This window comes from Oculina patagonica, chromosome 6 (assembly GCF_052425735.1).
Source record: "Oculina patagonica isolate OP01 chromosome 6, crgOcupat, whole genome shotgun sequence".
Lineage (NCBI taxonomy): Eukaryota > Metazoa > Cnidaria > Anthozoa > Scleractinia > Oculinidae > Oculina > Oculina patagonica.
In genome coordinates this window covers 5,705,075-5,726,860 of record NC_135763.1, presented here as the reverse complement: position 1 = coordinate 5,726,860, position 21,786 = coordinate 5,705,075, and the positions used below count along the sequence as shown (strand labels likewise).

Genomic DNA, 21,786 nt, shown 5'->3' with positions numbered 1-21,786 from the left:
ACTATTCGATTAGAGCTATGCTTGCAAACCTGTAATTTCCTCGTTGCCAATCCTGCCGGCAAAATGTTGCACCGATTGCATTCTTTGGAAGTCAGAACTCGTCCAAAATGCCTTGGCAGGTCTTGGAATCCACCCACAGAACGGCCAGAGAGACAACTTTACCAATGAACCGCCATCTTTCGATTCGAATATTTCTGGCGTTCCAATCAAGACAAAATCATCTCTCACCTCTGGTTTCTTTCAGATGCTGGCCTCTACCCACCATTCTAGCTTAATGATGCCAGCCTGGGGGCTTCTGCAGTGGAAAATGACTCGAAAAAACACTTAAAAACGAAATATTCGCCAGATTCGAGCCCGTATGCTCGCTCAACAAGAAAGAAACGGTTGAATGCTGACGTCACAATAAAACTTTGAGCCATCAGTGTTTTGAAACAGCACACATTTTTACTTGAGCTTCTTATATGCAATCACGAAATTCGACAGATTAGTTTAAGCCCAGAAAACTGCTTAAAAAATACCAGAACCTTAGGATTCTAAGGGTTAAATGGGGTATTTTTTCCTTCCAAACCATAATTCAAACAATATTTCTAATGGAGTCTCTTTCAAATGAGAAATACTACAATTATGTAAATTTCGTTTTAATTTCTTGCTTAGAAATTGATCTACTGCCAAGGAAAAAGAGACTAATACAGGTTTGTAACAAGGCTTTCATTCTCACTATGCGTACGGGCAGGGGTGCTATACGAGCCATTTGCCTGCAAAATCATGGGTATGTTTCTTTAAGATGATCTGGGTCAGGATCAATGATTCAAGATCATTGGGATCATGGTGCATCAAAGGAAATGATGAATTAGTGTGGTCAAGGAATCATCCATTCCCTTAATGCACCATGTTTCAGAAGATCATGAATCACTGACTCTGAACCCCAGGGGGAGTACACTGGCTTGTAAATGACGGGGATGATCGAATGGAGGCAAAACTCAGGACCCAAAAAAATCCTTAAGTCTTCCGACATTACCCAAAAAAATCCCTGGACCAAAAATAACCCCCCAAAAATCCCTTGTCAAATTGCCCCTAAATTGCCAGGAGGGGCAATAATATAACACAAAGAAAACCATAAAAAAATTGAACGCTCGTGTTTGTTTATTCATCATACCATAAATACGCCAAGGCCACGCCAAGGCACTTTAGTTCGTTTTGAATACCCAAAAAATCTCCGTATTTACTTGCCAAATTTTCCAACCCCAAAAAATTCCAGAATCGAAAATTCCAAACCCAAAAAAATCCTTCGATCATCCCCGTCATTTATCACAAAAAGAAGTTAATTGAATTTCATTAATTAAAGGGACTGTGTCACGGCTAAGTTAATTTTATGTTATTAAATTTTGCCAAACACCCGCTATGAAACTAAATGTTTGCAAAGAAATTAATTCTACGATTCTAAATGACAAAACCATAGCTTCCCTGCAGCCAAATGTGTTTCCCGGAGTTATAATTTAAAGTTACAAGCAAACAAGATTAACTTTGAAAACTGTTCTGCCGGACCATTTTTCAAAAACCCATATCGCAATCCGTTTCAATCTTCGTCACTTTTGGCCATCCGTACCTTCTTTTGCATTTGGTGTGTTATTTAAATATCCCTTCACTGTTTTAAAATGTTATTTTATATATTTAAACAAATTTGATGGTCAATTCCTATGCCTAAGTTTGGCTGAAATCCGTGACACGGTCCCTTTAATTGACTATTAAAGTTTACACCTTAGCGCATTAGGGGACGACAGCCCCAACAAACCATCACAATAGTGCATTCTGCACTAAAAACGCACACTCAGTGAATTTAACCCAAACAAAGACAACATAGACTGATAAGCAAGTTACTGCTCTGGGCAAGCAAAATCTGAGAGTTGCCTGTGCGAATGGCAAGCTGTAATTCAAGTTGTTTTCAAGCCTTTGTGGTACACAGTAATGTTGGTCTTTGTTCTCCTTTTCAATCATCCTGCTGGGATTGAACAATGCTGATCATAGCTCACTTTTTACAGAGTCTCATTCAAAAGACAACCCTTGCTGGTAAATGGTTCACCTCTCCTTTCACATACTTTAATTATTAAGAGCTAATGCCATTCATTTGGTGACCATAAGTCAGTGGTATTCTGCATTAGTGGACAAGTATTGCCAATCCCACTTTCTGGAACATTTTAATATAGTACTGAAGAGATTATTTTGTTTGATGTGATAATCCAGCATGGAAGGCCAATAGCCCCTGTAGCATAAACAAGATAAAAAACGGGTTTTAAAATTCTTCCAGAAACGCAACATACATGTAGTATGTTCCATTTTTCAATGGAGGCTGTATACATGTGAACAGACTCCCTAATGGGGTATAAGTCTCCACCTGGAAAGTGCAGAGCTTCTGGAGAGGAAGATCCTTACGAGAACATGTTTATCCTCCTCTGCTTGCCCAATGTTTCCCCCACAGGCTAAAAACAAATGGACAAATGAACTGGAAGGCGAGTTACATGTAGGTGGATAGCAAAATATTGTGTGCCTTATTTAACTACAGTACCATGCACCTTACATCTGTAAAATAAGGTCTTCATCTTTTAAGAAACTCTTTTTAGACTCGACTAAGGTTTTGAGCAGTAAAGAATAAGATTTATTATTTTATTATTACAGTAAGAGAAAAATGCAAGGCTTTAAATATTTCCACTTTCTCCTTAAAGAACTGCTGGAAAACATTCAAGTAATTTTTAATCATTCTTGTTCTTATTTCTTGTTTATGAATCCAGGGAGGTGTGGTGACTCTATGGCTAGCAAAGTCTCTGGACTACAAATTCAATACAGATTGAGCTTTTGATGGACAAGCATCCCTTCCAGAGGGGGTAAAAATACTCCTGATGGCATTGTGTAGTTCCATAAAATTTAATTATCCATACCTCCCCCACAAAAGGGATTTTTCCTAGGGACCCCCCTCCCCCCAACCCCTCTGGAAATTCCAATTAGGCTTCATACATTTCCTTTAGGTTTATGACCTTTGAGACCCCTCCCACCCCCCAGGAATTTCCAATCCCTTCTGTGGGGGGAGTATGGACATTTTCTGGAACCACACATTGTGCTACTGAAACTAGAGATTGGCGCTGGTCTAATGGGCCACTTGGCTTGCGAGCTTTACCCTTCAATGACATGTAGAATAGCTACTAGATACAACACTTACCCACAATTCCAGTAGGGAATGCTAGAATGGTATTCAGTGGGTGGAACCACTCCACAGGTAACACTACTACCGGGTCCTTTCTGTATGTAAACAGAAATGCTATGTGACAGGCTGCCTGAAAATGAGATGAAACAACAGCCAGTTAAAATGACAGTGAACCCCAGAGCAGGATTACCTGCATGATGCATGGCCTTATGGTTAGTGTGCTGGACTACGGATCAAGCAGTCTGGGTTTCAGCCTGGTCGGGGTCATTGTGTTGTGTTCTTCGGCAAGACACTTTACATGTACTCTCAAAGTGCCTATCTCTACCCAGGTGTATAAATGGGTACTGGCAAACTAATGCTGGGGGACTGGGGGGCCCAGGGGGGAGGGGTACTCCGGCTTGTAAATGACGGGGATGATCAAAGGATTTTTTGGGGGTTTGAAATTTTCGATTCCGGGATTTTTGGGGGGTTGGAAGATTTGGCAAGTATTTTTTTTGGGTGACTTGATTCAAATAGGGGATTTTTTTGGGTATTAAAAACGAACTAAGTGGCTTGGAAGTGCCTTGGTGCTGCCTTAGCGTATTTATGGTATGATGAATAATCAAACCTGAGCATTATTGCCCCTCCTGGCAATTTAGGGGCAATTTGACAAGGGATTTTTTGGGGGGTTATTTTTGGTCCAGGGATTTTTTTGGGTAATGTCGGAAGACTTAAGGATTTTTTGGGGTCCTGAGTTTTGCGTTCTTTCGATCATCCCTGTCATTTACAAGTCGGAGTACCCCCCTGGGCTGGGGGGAGCCCTGCAAATATTATGGACTAGCATTCCATCCAGAGGGTAAAACACTCTTAGTTGCTTTATGCTACAAAAACCAGAATAAGCTCTGGCTTGTATGGGCCACCAGGCTCAAAGCAGACTTCACCTTAATCCTATGAAACTTCCAAGTTCACCAAAATTCAAAGACGAAAACATACAGCCACATTTAATTAAACATAAATTCAAAGTCTTTAGTTTAAGTTTCCAAACCCTATTTGGCTTGGGCAGTGGTGTATTTTGTCTTTGTATTGTATTTTGACTACAAGTAAACCACTGGTCACTTTAGTTAGCATTCAGCGAGGTGACAGCCCTTTGGCCAAGCGACCCATAGAGCTAGAGGCAAAGAGCTAATAGGCTACATGTAAGTTCTACCAGTTTCTGCAGCATGAGGCAACACTCTCTCTGGAAGGGATGCATGCTACTTTACCACAGGTGATCCCTGCCGCAGCATTTGTCAGATTACCAGCTGACTGTTTGTCGGTGCTCATTTATATCTTAATATGTACTTTTGGTTGGAAAGGACCATGTTAGGATTAAGTGACCTTGTTCTGAACATAACACAAAGACCCTGCACAGAGTAAACCTGGGCTGTTTGATAGAGAGTCAGATCAGACTAGATCAGGCTAACTCTAAGGCTCATTTTGCATGGTTTTAAAATTGCAGTAACCTTAGGAGCTGGTCATAAACTAGAGGGGGGGGGGTTGGAATGGATGAGCTGGAATAATCAAATCTATCATGGATCTATCAACCTTTGCATAGTATTAAGCTCCCAGTGTTGTGGTGTGGCCTTGTGTAGTAAATTACAGTACATGTATGTGTGCAGCCCATTTGAACATATAAATATGAAAAATGCACTATATAAATTCATTATCATCATTGATCATTATATGAAGGTCTTATCCCAGAATCCTTAGTACACAGTCAAAAATCCTTACTCCTCAACTCGCAAAAAGTTACGGTAATGGCTGTATTCTAGATGCCATTTGTTTTGTGTGTTTTTTTTTTTATGGTGACCGGGTACATTTTTTCCTGAACATTAGTTGTGTGAAATGAGTTCATACAGTATGATTAAGGAGGCGCGGTGGCCTAATGGTTAGAGTGCCGGACTCCGGATCGAGCAGTCCCAGTTCGAGCCTCGGCCGGGGTCACTTGTGTTGTTTTCTTGGGCAAGACACTTTACTCTTATAGTGCCTCTCTCCACCCAGGTGTATAAATGGGTACCAGCGACATAATGCTGCGGGGGAACCCTGCAATGGACTAGCATCCCATTCAGGGGGGAGTAGAAATATTCCTAGCCGCTTAATGCTACGGAAACCGGGATAAGCTCCGGCAGTGTGGGCCGCTTGGCTCGTGGCTTCTCCTTTGTTGTTGTTGGGGTTTTTTCAAAGCTTGTAAATGGCTAGTTGTTTCAAATTAATGCGCATCTTCATCGATTATAAAAATAAAAAAAAACATTCCAAGGAAAGTGAAATTGTCCAATTCAATGAAACATGTTTTACATATGACCCAACACCTCGTTAGAGCATAGCTTTTCCTGGCCCACCCCTTTTCGTGCATAAAAAAGGATGCCACCTCCATGACCAGTACTTTATTAAAGGTTTGTCTGTGAAGAAACGCTGACAACAGCAAATGGGAAAAACTTACCAGGAGCCCCATACAAATTGCTGTTAATATTTTCCGTCTTCTCAGTATCTTACTAGCTCTTTGTTTTACTGAAAGAGAAATTAGAGTGGGTTAGTTGCTATGATATCATTATTAATTTGGATTTGACATCTGCGGCTAAATCATTATCAGTTTGTTAAAGTTGTAGAGACCTGTTTAAAAAATAAGAATGAAAATTTTAGTTTCGTACATAATAAAACCTAATTTATTTAGAAATATAATGCTCTCTCTCCTGGATTATAAATACAGTCTAAGCTCTCATAAGCGGACACCCTCAAGACGCGAAAAAAGTGTCCGCAACTGGAGCTGGCTGCTTACCAGAATGGTTCTTGTACATGTAAGGGGCCACTAGAGGTGTAGGGGATAGATGGCCGCTTACGGGAGCTTGCCCAGCTAACATAATGGTAATATGCATGTTAGTGGTGTTTTGAAATGTAACCGGACGTGAATGACGACAAAACAAACACTGAAATATGGTACTGTAATTACAGTAAAATCATTGTGACGAACGGCGATGTGAAGTTGATTGATTAATACAAGATACAGAGGTTTTATATACGATTTTCTTTGCGGTGTCCGCTTACGGGAGCTTAAAAACAAAGAAAAAGTCTAAGTCGTAATCTCGGACAGTGTCCGTGGTCGCTTACAGTAATGTCCGCTTACGAGAATGTAAAAATACAGAGTTCGTATGAGAGTAAAAACGGGGTTTCTAACAAGGTGGCTGTAAGTAGAGCTGTCCGCTTACGAGAGTGTCCGTTAAGAGAGCTTCAACTGTAGTTTATTTACCTGAAATAGAGAAAATAATGCACATCTTGTTTTAACTAGCCTAGGACAACAATTACCTAACTGGGAGAGCTCCTCGCTTAACTTGTTTATTTGTCTTTGAAGTCGCATGTACCGAGCAAACTCATCCTATAAAATAGAATAAAAGTAAAATATTAGCTGTTTACAATTTACAGTACCGGCTACTCATTAACTACTCATTGATCATTGCAAATATCCTTTTTTCGCAAACCAAAAGATACATTTTTGATTAAGATGGTACAGTTTAACCACGAAATAGATATGAAGACCTCAAGTGGTGTGTGCTTATATTGAAGGAATTCAGGCCCTTTTTAGAAAGGATTTTGTAAAACAAAAATTGTGTTGACGCAAAAACACGTACACTCTGTTACGCCATTCACATGCGCTGAACCTAAGAATATAATTTCTCTAAAAATGTAATAAGTAAAACTTTATTGTAAAACAAATCAAGTGGCCTTGAACATGAAAGTAACAGCAAAGTTCACAAAGATCTTGGACAGCAATCAAGTATGTGCAAAGTTGCATTAAAGATCGTTACGGAATGCCACCAGCCATTCTGTTTCATGAAAGTGAATCTAAAGCTGCAGCCGGCAGCAATTAAAGAAACTCTGGACTTCAGTGAACGCTAAAAAAATCAAAATCTCCATCCCCCAGGGAGAATCTAAAGTTTGCCATGATTACTTTTGAACCATAGAGACAGGGGCTACATTCTAAAGCTGGTAACCAAGGTTACTCCCACAAGAAGCAAGTTGATTGACAGAAAGACCATGTCCTCAAAAAAATATACAAGATATAACACACGCACTCTTAGACTTAATTGTCTTGCCCCAGTCTTTACTCCCATAGTGCATTTCGCAGATACGGCAGCCATATTGATTTTGCCCCCAGGACATCCTATAATGCTTATTGATATAATTTATTCTTTTATTGTGATAATTCTGCAATTACCATCATAAAAACTCTATTAAATATTATAGGATGCCCTGGGGGCAGAATCAACATGGCCACTGTATCTGCGAAATGGACTATGCCTTTTGAACCATCGCTGAGCCTCACACTCCCTTACTAAACTTCGAGAGAGAAAAAAAAAAACAGACTGCAGGCAATCTAGCATGCTGCTGCATTCCGAGACTGGTTAAGTGCTAGCAAGGTAATTATATAAGCTGCTTTATACTGCAACAAGCTTATGACTTGTTCTCATTCCATAGCACCATAGCAAAATAGGTTGACTGGTAGTAATTTCATTTACGAACGTTGAACTATTTTGTTAAAATTAAACCTACACTACCTGTGCACTTATCCTCAGTTGCTCACTTTTGAGCTGAATGATTGTGTCTCTCACATGTTTCGTATTCTGTTCTTCACCCGTCAAAACGCCTGGCAACTTTTTAGAAGCAAACAAACAAATGGCACCATCAAAAAAGAACACTATAAACCCTTAGTCACTCAATACAACGATTAAACAATACTTTAAGCAACAACACTTATTTCTTACCCACTCAGCAAGTATTCCGGACATCTTATAAAAAATCCTAATAAGAAAAACGTATAAAAACACAAACACTACCATTGGGACCGCCATTTTGTTTTGATGACTCCTCTCCAGTCCTTCCCTGCTTTTCCCTCGGTCTTAGTTCCCTTTCAGAAAGACACCACACGGTCACACGCGTATCTTTGGCTGAAAAACTGATTTGAGCGCGGTACTAGATTTCTGTCTTCTTCTTTTTTTTTTTTTTTTTTTTTTACTTAGTTGTTGTTGCTGAGTAAGACCAGCTGAGAGGAGTCAAACATGACGAGTAGTTTTTCTTTCACGAAATCTGTTCTGAGGCCTTCGATCCCTTGGTCTTAGTTACGTTTTCGTAACACCCAGAACAGAGCCTTCTGTCAAACTTCCAAAAGGAACGACCATCGAAATGTCGGATTTAGCAGCCTTTTCAATCTCTTCTTTCGGAGAGTTGCATCGTAATAAAATAATTAATATTAAAACGAATTAAAGAAAATCGAAAAAAAAAACTCGCAAAATGAATTTTTTTTTATTTTTAGCTACAGTTTAATTAAACTACATCTCGCTTGCGTGTCAATCAATTTCCTCCATCAGAACATAGAAGGGATTTTAACTTTTAGATAAAAGCAAACAAACGCGATGGCGCTCAATCAGTATGACGGACGTATTTATAGAGCGGGGGAGGCATGATTGCTGGGGCAAGTCGCTTTAAATCTTTCACGTCAGTCAGTGTAGGATTAACATCTATTAGCTGTAGTGGCTTGACTGGATGCGGCCACTTTAAATCTCTGATCACGTAAGACCACTAGCTAGCTGAGGATCCCGATGACTTAATGGCACTGCTAGTTTTAGGGCACCTTTCCTTGGAAGACTGTTGATATTTTTATGATTATTTTGCAGCGACAACTGGGAATTCGTGGAGAGGTAAAAATAGATTTTGGAAAACTCTTAGAACTGTGCACATATGGATCATATGAAAACCAGGCTTAAAACTAGGCTACGTTACTTTTAAAGGATGTGAAATCTTTGGAAGGGGCGGTTTATATGGGTCTGCTTTTGGCTTAAAGTTGAGTTGTTTGCTACAAAATTGCGTGAGTAACTAGCGATAAACTCCACTTATTTAATTTAATGACCGATATTTATATACGTAGCAGTATCTGAACAAATTGAAAGGAACTGTGCAGTATTGTATCAGTTTCGCAACGAATAATATTTAAGCTCGTCAGATAACTGCAGTTTAGGATTCTAGTCGAGCTGTAAAAATTTGAATTTTAAAGCACTGATCGCGGTAAATTCAAAAACTAAGTGCTGCACCCACTAATACTTTTCAAAAATAATTTCTTTTGCTTTGCGACTTCATTGACACTGCTTATGTTTACTTTTGAAGGTAATTTAAAAAGCGCTTTTATTTTGAATTGATTAGCTAAATGTTTTACATTCTTTTGTAGTGCTGGACGGTGAGGGCAGTTTACTGATCAATACTTATATCAGTACCCCAATGGCCATTCGCTAGATGATTTGCTACACTTAGAAGTTATTCGAGATCTGTTCACAAAGAAGATGCCTTTTTTAAGTCAAATGTTTTGAGGCTGATCGAGCTTACAAAGACATGTTATCTAAATAAAGTATTGTTTAGCAATTCTGTTACAGGTTTTACATTTATTACATTTTAACTGATTTCAGTTTGCTTTAGTTAATTTAACACTAAGGGAAATAAAAATGTTAACTGTGTTATTTCTAATTTTTTTCTTTCATATAGGCCATCATGAACATACATATACTTTTCGGGAGTCTAGCTTTTCTTTGGCCTGTCTACATCACAACTGCCTATAGTAATCACATGAAAACGATATCAACACGACAAGATCTAGGTAGGGGTTAACTGTTTTTAAATACTTGTTAGACGGACTTACAGCTTGGAGGGAAATCAAGTTGAATGTCTAATCCACACCTTAACTACTTTTTTTCTTCACTTTGGATCGTGAAAAGCTTAAATGACAATATGGGATCGTGGAGACAAAACAAGATATTCTAAGTCTTAGAATATCGGTGCCTGAGTGATACATAGTTCACGAGCAGCCTTCTGAGATCACAGGAGTGTCCGACACCGTCCGTTTCTAAAGGCAGATCAGAAGTGGGTCAGAAATGAGAAATAAAGAATCTTTATATGACTTTCCGATTACACACTCGTGTTGTTAAGATGTTTTTTTTTACAAAACAAAAAATACAAAACCAGTATTTTTGTTTTGTTTTATTATTTTAGGTTTAAAAGATGTCCCTGAAGAAAAACGTACATCATCAGGTACTCTTTAAGTTTCATTAAAGGTTGACGTTTCTAGTAGAGGCGTGCTAATTTAATGTGAGGCCTTCGATTGCAAAATAATACTTTTGTGTCATATACTACTCGACGTTTATTATGATCCTGTTTGGCACTCATTAAATAAATATTATTGTTTTATATCGCGAACGTTTCGCCGATCTCACGAACTTTATGACAAATATATTCTTGGCTGTTCAAAACTAAATAAATTAAATAAATGACTTTCCTAGTATATATGATATATAGTGTCTTGGACGTTAAAAAGAGTCACATAAATAATTGTTACGATCATATGCAACAGGGGTCGTAAATATAGCTCCTAAGTGAAAAAATAATCTGCCTGTTTTTACATAATTTTTATGCAATGTTTTTCTTCAAGTTTTGCTTTACCTATCTACCTACTAACTTACCTACCTATCTACCTACCTACCTACCTACCTACCTACCTACCTACCTACCTACCTACCTACCTACCTACCTACCTACCTACCTACCTACCTACCTACCTACCTACCTAATTAACTAACTAACTAACTAACTAACTAACTAACTAACTAACTAACTAACTAACTAACTAACTAACTAACTAACTAACTAACTAACTAACTAACTAACTAACTAACTAACTAACTACCCGCTGATCGACTGACTGACTGATAAAAAAGTATCAATATTGTTTTCAAGCCATGAATGTTACTGGTAAAGTTCAATTCCAATCCTTTCTTTAATCTACAGGTAATCCTTGCTCAGTGAAATACATCAAAGTTGGTTGCTATAACGACAAGAGAAAGACATCATCGAGGGCTATGAGAGAGCTGCTATTCCAAGATCGATACAAAGGAAAAACATTCAGTGGTCAAAAAATAGACTGGAAAAACTACAACAAATATCTTCCTGAGTAAGTATGTTCTCTCGTATGTTCTCTCCGGCTCGCGATTGATTTACTGCGTCCTGTGCAGTTAAAAATTAAAGACTAAAGTTAAAGACTAAATTACAACTGCTCAAGTTTTCAGCAAAAGAAATCATATCATAACCTTAGCATTTACCTTGCCTGACATTATTCTCTCCTTCCCTAGACAGAGCGTTCAGACAGCGTATAATACTATTTATAATATAGATAGGAGTCTACGCGCGCTCTGATTGGCTAAAAACCTATGTTTTATCAGAGTATAAAACATAGAAAAATCATGTTTTATTGTTTTTCGTCAGCTTTCCTCGAGTGCTTCGCGCGTCGTTGACTGTTCGTTGGCTATAACCACTCGTATCTAACAAGGGCGAATGGAATAATTGTTTTATTAAATTCCTTTTTAAGTATAAATCCACTGGACACTTCATTTTGATGTAAACGAAGTGAGGCGGGAAAAATTGTGGCGCGGTGTTCACCGCTTGAGTTGAATGAAACTCGCAAGGAAAGCGAGCGAGAGAGTTTTCTTCCGAAGATTTTCTTCGACAATCTCCTCTTAAATCGTCTATTCATGCTGGAACTTGATTGTGACAACAATTAAGGTTTACGGGAATATCCGAAGCAATAGCTTTTCCGGAAATTATACGCCTTGTTCAAGTCGAACGAAGCAAGGGACGGATGTCATCCCCGGGGGGGGTACTCCATATAACGGCCTATACGGGGAGGCTCCGCCCGAAAGGGGTACCTTTTTCAGGCTTCAGGTATATAAAAGGGTAGGTATTTCACGAGTTTAAGTATATGAAAGGGTATGGAAATCTGTCATTTGGCTATTTAAAAGGGCATTAAATTAAAATATTTCGAACAGACGCAATTTATGGCTGTATTATTTTAATTTATTAAGCGTTACATAAAAATGACAAGAAAACGTGCTATTTTAAGTCCACGCCATGTCTCTTAGGTATATGAAAGGGGTACCTTTTTTCAGTTAAAGGTATACGAAAGGGGTACAATTTCTGTCAAAAATGGTATATAAAAGGGTAAGGGGTTAGAACTTGGGGCGGAGCCTCCCCGTATAAAACTTTTTGGAGTACCCCCCCCTGGATGTCATCGAGACTACTATATTATGCTGAGACGAAATTGCACTCGGTGCAGTCGGTGAAGTTTATCGAAGTTCAAAAAGACAAGATCAAGATTAAAAGGTAACAAACTTACCTGAAATGCTTAGCCTTATTTTACGTCGAATACTGAATGAAATTGTGTCAGTTTTCTGGTCTTCCCGTAAACTATTTTCTGCTTTTCATCTTTGTTTACTCGCTCTTGTTGTACATATTTTTAATTAAACTTTTCACTCGCGGTGTCTAAAATCTATATCATAAAGCAAATAAAGAAGCCTAAGCCATGTTTTATACTGTCATGAAACACTCCGGGCATTTGAGAACACTCGAGAAATGTAGAAAACATTCGCCTGCGGCTCATGTTTTCTACATTTCCCTCGTGTTCTCAAATGCCCGTCGTGTTTTATGACAGTATAAAACATGGCTTAGGCTTCTTTATTTGTTAAATAAATCCGTCTACATGAACTGCAGCTCATTTCTTTTATAGTTTATTTTTGGGAACTGGGTCATCATGTAATTAACCTAAAATCAGCCATTAGCGTGGTGTAGCTTAATCTTTTGAAACAATTGGGTTTAAAAAGAATAAGGCTTTCCACAAGTTGCTCGAGATTTCCCAAAAAGTTGCCTGTTATTTCTCAAAAAGTTGCTCGAAAGTTACTCCAAAAAATCCAAAACGCTGCTTCTAATCAAGAGAATTTCTCTAATATATGCTTATTTCCCTTTGTGGGTAAGTTTTCTAAGCAGTTTTATGCAATTTCAGTTTACAGCAAAAGAAATATCTAAATAACATATTACGGGGAAAATTTGTTAAATAACAAGAATTTCTTCAACTGAGAAAAAAAAAAGATATCGATGACGTCATGTTTGATGACGAGTTCTGTTATGTTTTAATGCAGAATGAGCCGAAAGTTGAAACGTCTTCAGATGATCCTCGCAAATCTTCGGCAAACTTCGTAAATCTTTGGAAACGTTCGTATTGCCTTTGAACAACACTCGGATAATCTTCGGAAATCTTCGGTCTGGAAATTGCTCAAAATTCAATCCTTTGCTCGAGAGGAAAAAAAAATTGCTCGAAAGGAGAAAAGTTGATCGAAACATGAAAAGTTGCCAAAAAGTTGCCGAGCAACTTGTGGAAAGCCCTAAAAAGAACATAATTAACTGGTCTACGTTTTCATTTGCTCCTTAGTCTTGTTTGTCGATGTGCAGTTGCTACATCCAATAGAGGCTATGTTTTCTTTGGAATTCAATTTTACGGTGAATGTTGGAGCAGTGCAGACGCAGCTCAGCGGTTTTTCATCTACCATCCAAACGACAAATGCGTGAACACAGAGTACAAACCATGTGACAAAGCGAGTGATAATGCATGTGCTGGGGTGGCACACATGAACTATGTTTATGAGATTGTACCAGGTAATTAAAGAACGTCGACGTTGTACAAATCGGGTTACACAGAAAGAAGTGCTTTTATTTGCTTAAAAAAAGCAATTTTTCGTTGATCAGGAGGGGGTCTAAATGTTTTCTGCAAAAGCATACTTCACATATATCTTTAACCAGAATAGTTAAGTAAAGAATGAAGTGAAACAAATAAAAGTAAACAGTAACAAACCAAGGTTATCACAAAAGCGAGTGGTTGGTAAATCAGGTTGATATGAGAATGGGAGGGGGAGGGGGGGGGGGGTGGAGGGGAGCGGTGTTACTGAGGAGGAGTTCCAGCGAGAACTATGAGGGTACAGGGGTTTCCCTCTGCCAAGTCTCTTTGTTCAAAATATCAGTAAAGCAAAGTGAATTAAGCCAACTTGTCCTCTTACTTATTCATGTACAAGCAAGTACTTTGGTCCTTCTGTAGTCATACTTAGACATTTAATTAGGTGTTATAGCATTCTAACAAATCAATATGACTTTTGTTTTAGCTTCTCCTGACGGGAGTGGTGTGGGGCCACCAGTAAACCCAGAGGAGTACTGACGCTCTCTGAAGTAAATAGATCGCAAAAAGTGAAGAACCACTGAACCGAACTTACCTGATATCAAACAGAAAAAATATGTTAAGAAACTTTCTTTTTGATAGAATGTCTTTTACCTCATACTGCTCTCTTCCTTTGCTGTTTTCAGTTTATAATATATTTGTGTTGTATTTTATGTCGGTGCATTATATGCATGTAACATAACAATTTATTTTTTAGGATAGAATAAAATTATTCTCATTAAAATTGGACAGTGTAGAAATGTTACAATACGTTTCTTTTAAACAACCCAAACCTTTAAACGAGGGCTCACATGGTGCAATATCTTGCAAATGAGTGCGCCTTATCTGTGCTCCTGAATAAATGGTCTCCTAGCAAAGATAGCACTGGGGAAATATTACGCTATTACTATTCCCACAGTCAATGCTATTAGGGACGGACCATTATTTTCTTGGAGGGGGGGGGGATGAAAAATTTTCCTCGGCAAACTTTGTTTTTTAGTTTATGCACCTCTGCAAACATTTTTTCGAAATTCTTACTATTTTTTGTTATACATATCGTGTTTGCAAACAATTTATTTTGTCTTTCAAGGCCCTGCAAACAATTTTTTTCAATATTTTTCATCCCCCCCCCCTCCAAAAAACTAATGGTCCGTCCCTAAGCATTTGGTCAAATTGGCGCTGAGCAAAATCGTTCAGATCATTGGCATTTTTATGAAAATACTGACCCTTAAAAAAAAAAGGGAGGTTGAAACCTTGACTTTTCTTCAATATGCAAATTTAAAACTACTTTTTTCATGACATCGCAATCACAGTTTCAATTATGATGATTAAATTTGCTAGCTAGCGTTACGGTTATTCGACTTACTTGCCATACAAGGACACGGGAGTCCTTCAGTGACAAAAAGCAACATCGGCCAACCCGGCCCTAACTAACCTCTCCCCCCTCCCCCCCAAAGCACACTGATAGGGGTCATGAATGGTCCCTCAAAATGTCGCAGTGCTCGCAATGCTCGCAAATGCTCGCAAAAATTTAGTGGGTGCTCGTTTGCTCGTGCTCGCACAATTTTACAAGTGCTCGCATGCTCGGTTTTTAGTGAAGATAGGTTTTTGAAAAGTGCTCGTTGCTCGCAAGGCTAATTTTTGTCAATGCTCGTGCTCGCAAAGAAAAACGCTGTGCTCGCATGCTCGCAAATGCTCGCAAAGACCATTTGATACCCCTGAGATGGTAAGCAAAATTACCCGACCCGGGATCGCTTCTGACGCAAAAGTCTGCTTGTTTTTCATTTTCTTTTGCTCCATAAACAAAATTTATATTAATAGCCTATCTTGAAGGAAGTTATCCTTTTAAATTAACAATGATTCATCAAGAAGACATTTTGGAAGCAATAATTCTGAAGCTCTTATCACAAGAAAGAGGAATGTATTAAAAGTCAATCTCTTTCCATCGATATGGTTTGTTCCGTGGTAGCTCCATGGGCTAAAAAGGCTCTTTTATAGTCGTCACGAAATCTCCCATTGTACTCTGCAGTGGAAATTGCTATTTGCACTTATATTGTGACGTCATAAGTATCACGAAAAGATATCTACATCCGGGAATGCTTAAAACGTGATGGAAACCCCATTAATCTTGAGACCTCTAGCTTAACTGGTCCTGCTTAGACCCGCTAAACAAAAGCTTTTTCGCGGCAATGTTTGTTTAAAAACACCGACAAATTAGCATAAAAATAATATGGATAGATTGATGTCTCTTATAAAATCAACTCACGCAAAAAGATCCACATCGATCAGTCTTCTTACCGAAGAAGATGTACTTTGATTTTAGCTACTAAAAATGTGATTTTTATTAAAGACAGGAACGGACACTTTCCGTGCCGAAATTTCATCTCCTTTACAAAGGAATTTCAATCTATATAAGTACCCTTCTAAGTAAATAACGTTCTTGAGTTTGTTAAGCATACAGAACTACACTTTATTAAAGTCCATATGTACAAACACGGGGGAGGAAAACATTCCTGCATAACAAAGCTGAAATCCCACAGCAGTTAAAGAGCTATTGATTAACTTTGGGCGGTGAGCAATATACATTGCCATCGTCGTTAAGACTTCATCTCTGATCAATCTGCTGCTTGGCTATAACCATCTTGTAGTGTTGGAATCTTGCAAAGCCAGACTTTAGCTAAAAGTAAGTAAAATTTATCTATTGCAGAAAATAAGGTAAAACAAAAAATTTTGTGTATTGTAGCTCAGGCTTTAAGCACCGGCATAACTTCGACTTTTAAAGGTATTACAGGCCAGTCTCATTAAAAGTAGAATTTTAAGGAAAGACTGTAGCTTAGCTGAAAAACACTGAGTTATATACAAGGCTTTGACCGTTTTTGAAAAGTTCTTTTAGGTTTTAGGTACAGATGCCTGCGTTTGATAAAGTTAACATGATATTAACCTCTGCTCTGAAAGAAGTCAATCACCGCATTCTTTTTGCACCAAGTTACCAATTTTTTGCTGCTTCAGCTTCTCGATTCTCTACTTCAGTTTCTTTTAAATTGAGAAAGAAACTAAACCTGACCTTAATTTTGTGTGAGTTATTTCTTCCATAAATTGTTAAGGAGGTGAAAACAAAATCAATGCATTTTTTGGCAAGTCAAATGGGGGACTCAGCGAATTATTCCTAAAGCTTTTTCAGTGGGGAATTCAATTTCAAAGTAACGTTAAAGAAAAAAAAAGACCTCACAAATCATGCCAAAGTTGTTTGTAATTTAACATTTTGAAACACAAATATTTTGGGCTTTTTGTCGAAAATAATTTTTGTCGCGAAGAAACTTCTGCTTGCATGCATATAGGTTGGATTTTACAAAGTAAACACACAGGAGTTAATTTAAATACCCGCTTCGTTTTATTCAGTGAAAATTGCTGTCGAAAGTTCTAGTGCAATACCGTTGTACTTTAACAGACAAGAAGATGACAGAATGCTCCAGTCTTGACGCAAGAATTTTTTATTTGGAACGCAGGCTTCGAATAGAAATTTAGATTTAAATGCTTCGTGTCAAAGGTATATTTACTTTTATCGAGGGTTTAAATTATTGACTTTTTCTACTCTACTAGGAATCGAGAAGTGATCGAGAGCTTTAAAACTCTGCGTATATTTAGAACTCTTAATTGCTCAATGGGGGCAGTGCGAAAACCCGACAGCAGATACGCAATTTTAGGTTTCATTGTTTCTATAGACAACTGAGATGCCTGGATATATTCTTTAGAAAAACATATCGACCGATTACTGAGAATACTTTAATAATTATTCACCAAACAAACGGTTAATGAATACTGGTTAAATTAAAAAAAGGAAAGTGAATAGTGACCAAGCGAAGCAGTTTTAAACACACCTTTTTTCGAAGTGATTTGAGTACCACCAAAGAAATACCTCAAATTAAGCGTTTATTGCTGAGAAACATATAAAATAAATTATTTATTGTTCACTGGAATGATCCTATGCTTTGCATTCCAATAAAATTTCCTTTTTTCACCGTGGATTACGGCTCCCTGGCAGTTAATTTGTTGACCGCTCAATAACTCAATATCCAGCATTTTCCAAAGAGCTTTTATGACATGACCATGAACGTTTATAACGACCTCCGAACGTGCATCTTTTTCTTTTGCTAAAAAATTCAAGCAAATGGAAAATACATTCGAATATAATGCCTGTTTCTGTTTTACAGATTCCAAGATGCGTACACCCTTTCTTTGTCTCTTGCTGCTCATTTGTGTCCTGGTGGTAGAAGCTAAATCTATATCACTTAAAAAAGGTAAGAGAAGCGATTGTACACAGAGTAATGCTCGGTGAAGTCGCGCTCGGGTAAACTGACCTTCACTACCCGGGAGCGACTATAGTTTGCTGATATCGTACCCTCCCCCAGGGACGATGTCAGTCCATCTCAAGTAAGCCCCCAGTATTTTTCTATTTAAGTTTTCAGATCGTCTCTAATTAGATCGCCGCGGAGAAGGGCCGTAGGCTTTTATAGATTGTGCTCCTAAAAGTGGCATATTATGCTACTAGCAGTGCTCAAAATTTTGCCAAATTATACAAAAATTATGCCAGAATTCCCAAATTATGCTTCTGATTTCCGAAATTATGCTCACAAAATGACGTAGATTCTATACATAGAGGTGCGCAATAACGACACCAAATTATGATGTTTTTTAAATAAACTGTTGTTGTAAATTTATTTGTGTTTATGGCAGTTTATCACGGCCGTCAGCTGTCCAAATTAGCTGCTCGCATCTCTAAACCGTTTGTAAAATGCCTCCAACGACTTAACAATCACAATTGAATAGCTAAAACACGCATTGCAAGAACAAACTACCTAAATTTCATTTATTTCTGTAGAAAGTACACCATATTTACTACATTTTATGAATTTATGCTCCAAAAAGTGCTAAAAATTGCTAATTATGCCGTGGCAGTGCTCGTTTCACAAATTATGCTTTTTAGCTCCAATTATGCCAAAAATTATGCTAGCACAATCTATAAAAGCCTAAGAAGGGGCACTTTGAGAGTTAAAATATCTTGCCTTAGAACATAACGTAATGACCCAGTCAACAGCTCGAGCCAGGGTCGCTTGATCCGGTTTCCAGCAAGTCAGTCCTTGAGCGAGCTCTCCCTTCTCGGCCCATATACGTGTTGAACCCAGGCGGGAGAAGAGAGAGAGTTCAGGATAACTGCATAAAACGGACAAATGAAAAATGACAGAAGGGAGTGGCGATAAACTGACCTGTAACGCACCAGGGTTAAAATTGCTTGCAACAATGTCAATTGCAAATTCAACTATCGACCAAGCGCGCGACTTTTAAGCAAGAAAAAGTGTCTTTCATTGCGTCTAAAGCCAATAAAATGAACATGTTATAAATCCAGAAACACTGGAACAGCCCGAAACGCTCTTAATTAAAACGTTAATCAGCAGACTAAAGAAGGACGTTAAAGAACTGGTCAAAAGGTATCTAAGCGTTACATTTAGCTTATATGTTTTTGTTGGCTTTGTTTTTTTTTCAAGAACGTAAAACGGATCTTGAGGACCTTGAAGAAACACTGAATGACCTGAGAAAGACAGGTAAGACAAAAGGCAACTGTATAAATTGACGATAACTGCATGCTCAAACTGAGTAGCGTTGAGTTTCATGGCAGGTGAGGTGAAGTTGATTCATTTGGAGATAACGAAGGAGACGTTCTGCATTCAATAAGTAGCCAAGGCTGAAATCAAAAGTCTGAAAATAACATTTCCGTGGATACACTTGCTAAAAAAAGTCAAAGGTATCTTGGCTTCCTGGGAAGAGCAATATATTTTCGTTGCAAGTCATCTATGTCCGCATCGGCAAGAAACACCGAGGATAAAATAAAGCCTGGGGCTGATTTCCATTTAGCAAATAAATTAAAGACATTTCGATTCTAAGCCTGCTTTATTTATTTCATCCTGTTTTCAGTCGTTTTTTGAGGACTTTTAACTGTTTCTTGACAACACTTATGGTTTTATCCCATACACCGGTGATGTACTTACATTGCGACATACATTATTATTTCTTCTCAGAAATGTCTCTCAACCGAGGATCTGCAAAAGAACATTTCCAGGAGAAATTGAAATTGCTTACCGAGGAAGGTATGGTATACCCAATGAAAGCAGGTCTAGTGTTATATGAAAGAACGGCACACTCTTTCGACAACAGCCTACCAGCAAACCTGATTATGCTCTGTTTCGCGGTAACCTATAGATACGTCTTTGTAATTGGCTTTTAATCTTTTTTAAACGATTTTTGCGTTTGCCTTACGCATTTTTTGTCAAGAGAAAGCTCTTTCGATTGATACAAATAAGCTGATGTTTTAACCAGTTATAAAGGCTGAAAACCAAACCATAACCAAAACAAATCGGTGCGTGATTCAGCAGTACACACGTTTTTCCGCGCTTGGATTGCTCAGTGTTTTCCCGCGCTCTGCGCCGGTAGCATGGATTTACAAACTTCAAGTTTTGACAGATTAAATTCATTGGGTTGTTTGTGGTTTTTGAGGATAACATGAGCGAATTCTAGAAATTCGTTTTTATTTTTTCAACCACCAAACATATTGAAAAACCACTTAAATTACCTAATAAGCAGTCTTAATTGATTCTCAAACTAGCCACAATCCACGTCACAATTCTTAGGACCGCTTGCGGTTTTTTACACTTGAGACAGAAAAACAAATTAGCAATTACCCCCTGCCCCATTACAATGTTGTGTACCTTGTTCAAAAAACAATGCCTCCCATTGCCGTCTATTCAACATTGGTTTTGGGGGAAGGGGGTTCTCCATTTTTGAGAATTCGTAACATAATATGTCACGTTCTAGATAAGTGTCCCAAGGAATTATTGCGATGATTGCAGGCTCTAAAGAACTTATTCTTTGGGTGCCTAAGCAGAAAATTCTGCTCTGGTTTACATAACATCTGTTGTATTTTCCTTTTTAGAATCTGACCCAGCAAGTGGTACTGGTGAAGTTAATCCAACCGATTATTAGCTAGGAATATTGTACGATGAAGTGAGAGGAAAACAGGAGACTCTATTTTTATTTTTAATCATAATAGTTAGTCATTGGTATATAAAAAAAAATGTATTTTCATTTAGTCTAGGTTTTTGTTTAGTGTCTTCTATGTCTATATTTGTGGATCTATTTTTCCTCCATTATAATGGGGACAAAACCAAGAACACAGTTGTTTTATATTGTTTTGATTTTTATATTGCAAAATGAAGCGATATATTACGACTTTTTCAAAATACGAGATCAGTCTCTGTCTAAAAGGGAAACCGTTAAGATCCGAAAGTGATGCTATTTTCAAAGGACTTTCAACTCTGGCTTGGGAAGATTATAAGGCAGAAGTCGAAGAACGGACTTGGTCTACAAATCAGTCCTTTTCCTCTGTAACAGCGTAAGACTGATCCATCATCAAATTTGTTTTTTTCAAAAGCTTAAAAACATGACTTTCGTTATCAAATTCGCCCTTATGATAATGTAACTTCGCTCATTTTATACTCTTGTAATTCATTTGTATATTTTTGTTTTATTACGTCACTGAACTTGGCGTTCAATAAACCATAATGTAATATAACCAGAAAGGTTTTTCTCAAGCTTAGGCTTCAAAAGTTCGTCAATATTGTATTTTGTTTAGAATGTAGTGAATTAACATTAAAGGCTTTTTCCATATACTGTCTACATCTTTTTTATTTTATTTTTTTTTTACCGAGAAGGTGGTCAATTCTAACAAACAGAATGAGTTGCTTAAGATCATATAAAGTTATACATAATTGCCAACATGACGCACAGCCACTGGTAACTAACAGGACTCAGTTTTGCAACAACCGGCTACAAAGTACAAAATCTGGCAAGAAAGTTAGGACGGAATATGCCAGGACTTCGCGATCGAGTATTAATTGGACAAACTTATGTACCATTGAAAATTAATTACATCTTCATTGCAACCTCATGTGTT

At 37.9% G+C, this 21,786-nt stretch overlaps 2 protein-coding genes and 1 long non-coding RNA gene across 5 annotated transcripts; 2 read left to right on the top strand and 1 right to left on the bottom strand.

Annotated features, from left to right (window-relative positions):
* Positions 1–546: 546 nt before the first annotated feature.
* Positions 547–8,103, bottom strand: LOC144658505 (guided entry of tail-anchored proteins factor 1-like). Of its 2 annotated transcripts, XR_013571728.1 has the most exons (7): positions 7,972–8,088; positions 7,765–7,860; positions 6,515–6,584; positions 5,655–5,722; positions 3,212–3,326; positions 1,744–2,260; positions 547–1,348 (listed from the first exon to the last, which is right to left on the bottom strand). XR_013571728.1 is itself a non-coding variant. In XM_078518937.1 (6 exons), exons 1-6 carry the CDS (start codon positions 8,056–8,058, stop codon positions 2,196–2,198), a joined length of 501 nt encoding a protein of 166 aa, XP_078375063.1. In that variant the 5' UTR covers positions 8,059–8,103; the 3' UTR covers positions 1,360–2,195. The 2 variants fall into 2 exon arrangements, 1 of the variants encoding a protein (XP_078375063.1); XM_078518937.1 differs by lacking the exon at positions 547–1,348 and having other exon boundaries at positions 1,360–2,260; positions 7,972–8,103.
* Positions 8,104–8,705: 602 nt separating this feature from the next.
* On the top strand, positions 8,706–14,560 carry LOC144658501 (uncharacterized). 2 transcript variants are annotated; one of them, XM_078518931.1, is made up of 6 exons: positions 8,707–8,904; positions 9,740–9,851; positions 10,244–10,282; positions 11,036–11,198; positions 13,506–13,729; positions 14,230–14,558. In XM_078518931.1, exons 1-6 carry the CDS (start codon positions 8,866–8,868, stop codon positions 14,280–14,282), a joined length of 630 nt encoding a protein of 209 aa, XP_078375057.1. In that variant the 5' UTR covers positions 8,707–8,865; the 3' UTR covers positions 14,283–14,558. The 2 variants fall into 2 exon arrangements, with proteins under 2 accessions (XP_078375058.1, XP_078375057.1); XM_078518932.1 differs by lacking the exon at positions 10,244–10,282 and having other exon boundaries at positions 8,706–8,904; positions 14,230–14,560.
* Positions 14,561–16,297: 1,737 nt separating this feature from the next.
* Positions 16,298–21,500, top strand: LOC144658510 (uncharacterized). Its single transcript, XR_013571729.1, has 5 exons — positions 16,298–16,464; positions 17,993–18,079; positions 19,325–19,381; positions 19,856–19,924; positions 20,767–21,500. It is a non-coding gene; the product is annotated as an uncharacterized LOC144658510 (long non-coding RNA).
* Positions 21,501–21,786: the final 286 nt, after the last annotated feature.

Bases quoted from the DNA above. Each gene is read 5' to 3' on its own strand.
- LOC144658501 (XM_078518931.1), top strand. From the start codon at position 8,866: ATGATTATTTTGCAGCGACAACTGGGAATTCGTGGAGAG. The intron at 8,905-9,739 runs GTAAAAATAGAT...TCTTTCATATAG, and splicing joins AACTGGGAATTCGTGGAGAG to GCCATCATGAACATACATAT. The intron at 11,199-13,505 runs GTAAGTATGTTC...TTTGCTCCTTAG, and splicing joins TACAACAAATATCTTCCTGA to TCTTGTTTGTCGATGTGCAG.
- LOC144658505 (XM_078518937.1), bottom strand. From the start codon at position 8,058: ATGGCGGTCCCAATGGTAGTGTTTGTGTTTTTATACGTTTTTCTTATT. The intron at 7,861-7,971 runs GTAAGAAATAAG...GCTTCTAAAAAG, and splicing joins CCGGAATACTTGCTGAGTGG to TTGCCAGGCGTTTTGACGGG. The intron at 6,585-7,764 runs GTAGTGTAGGTT...TCTATTTTATAG, and splicing joins AACTGAGGATAAGTGCACAG to GATGAGTTTGCTCGGTACAT.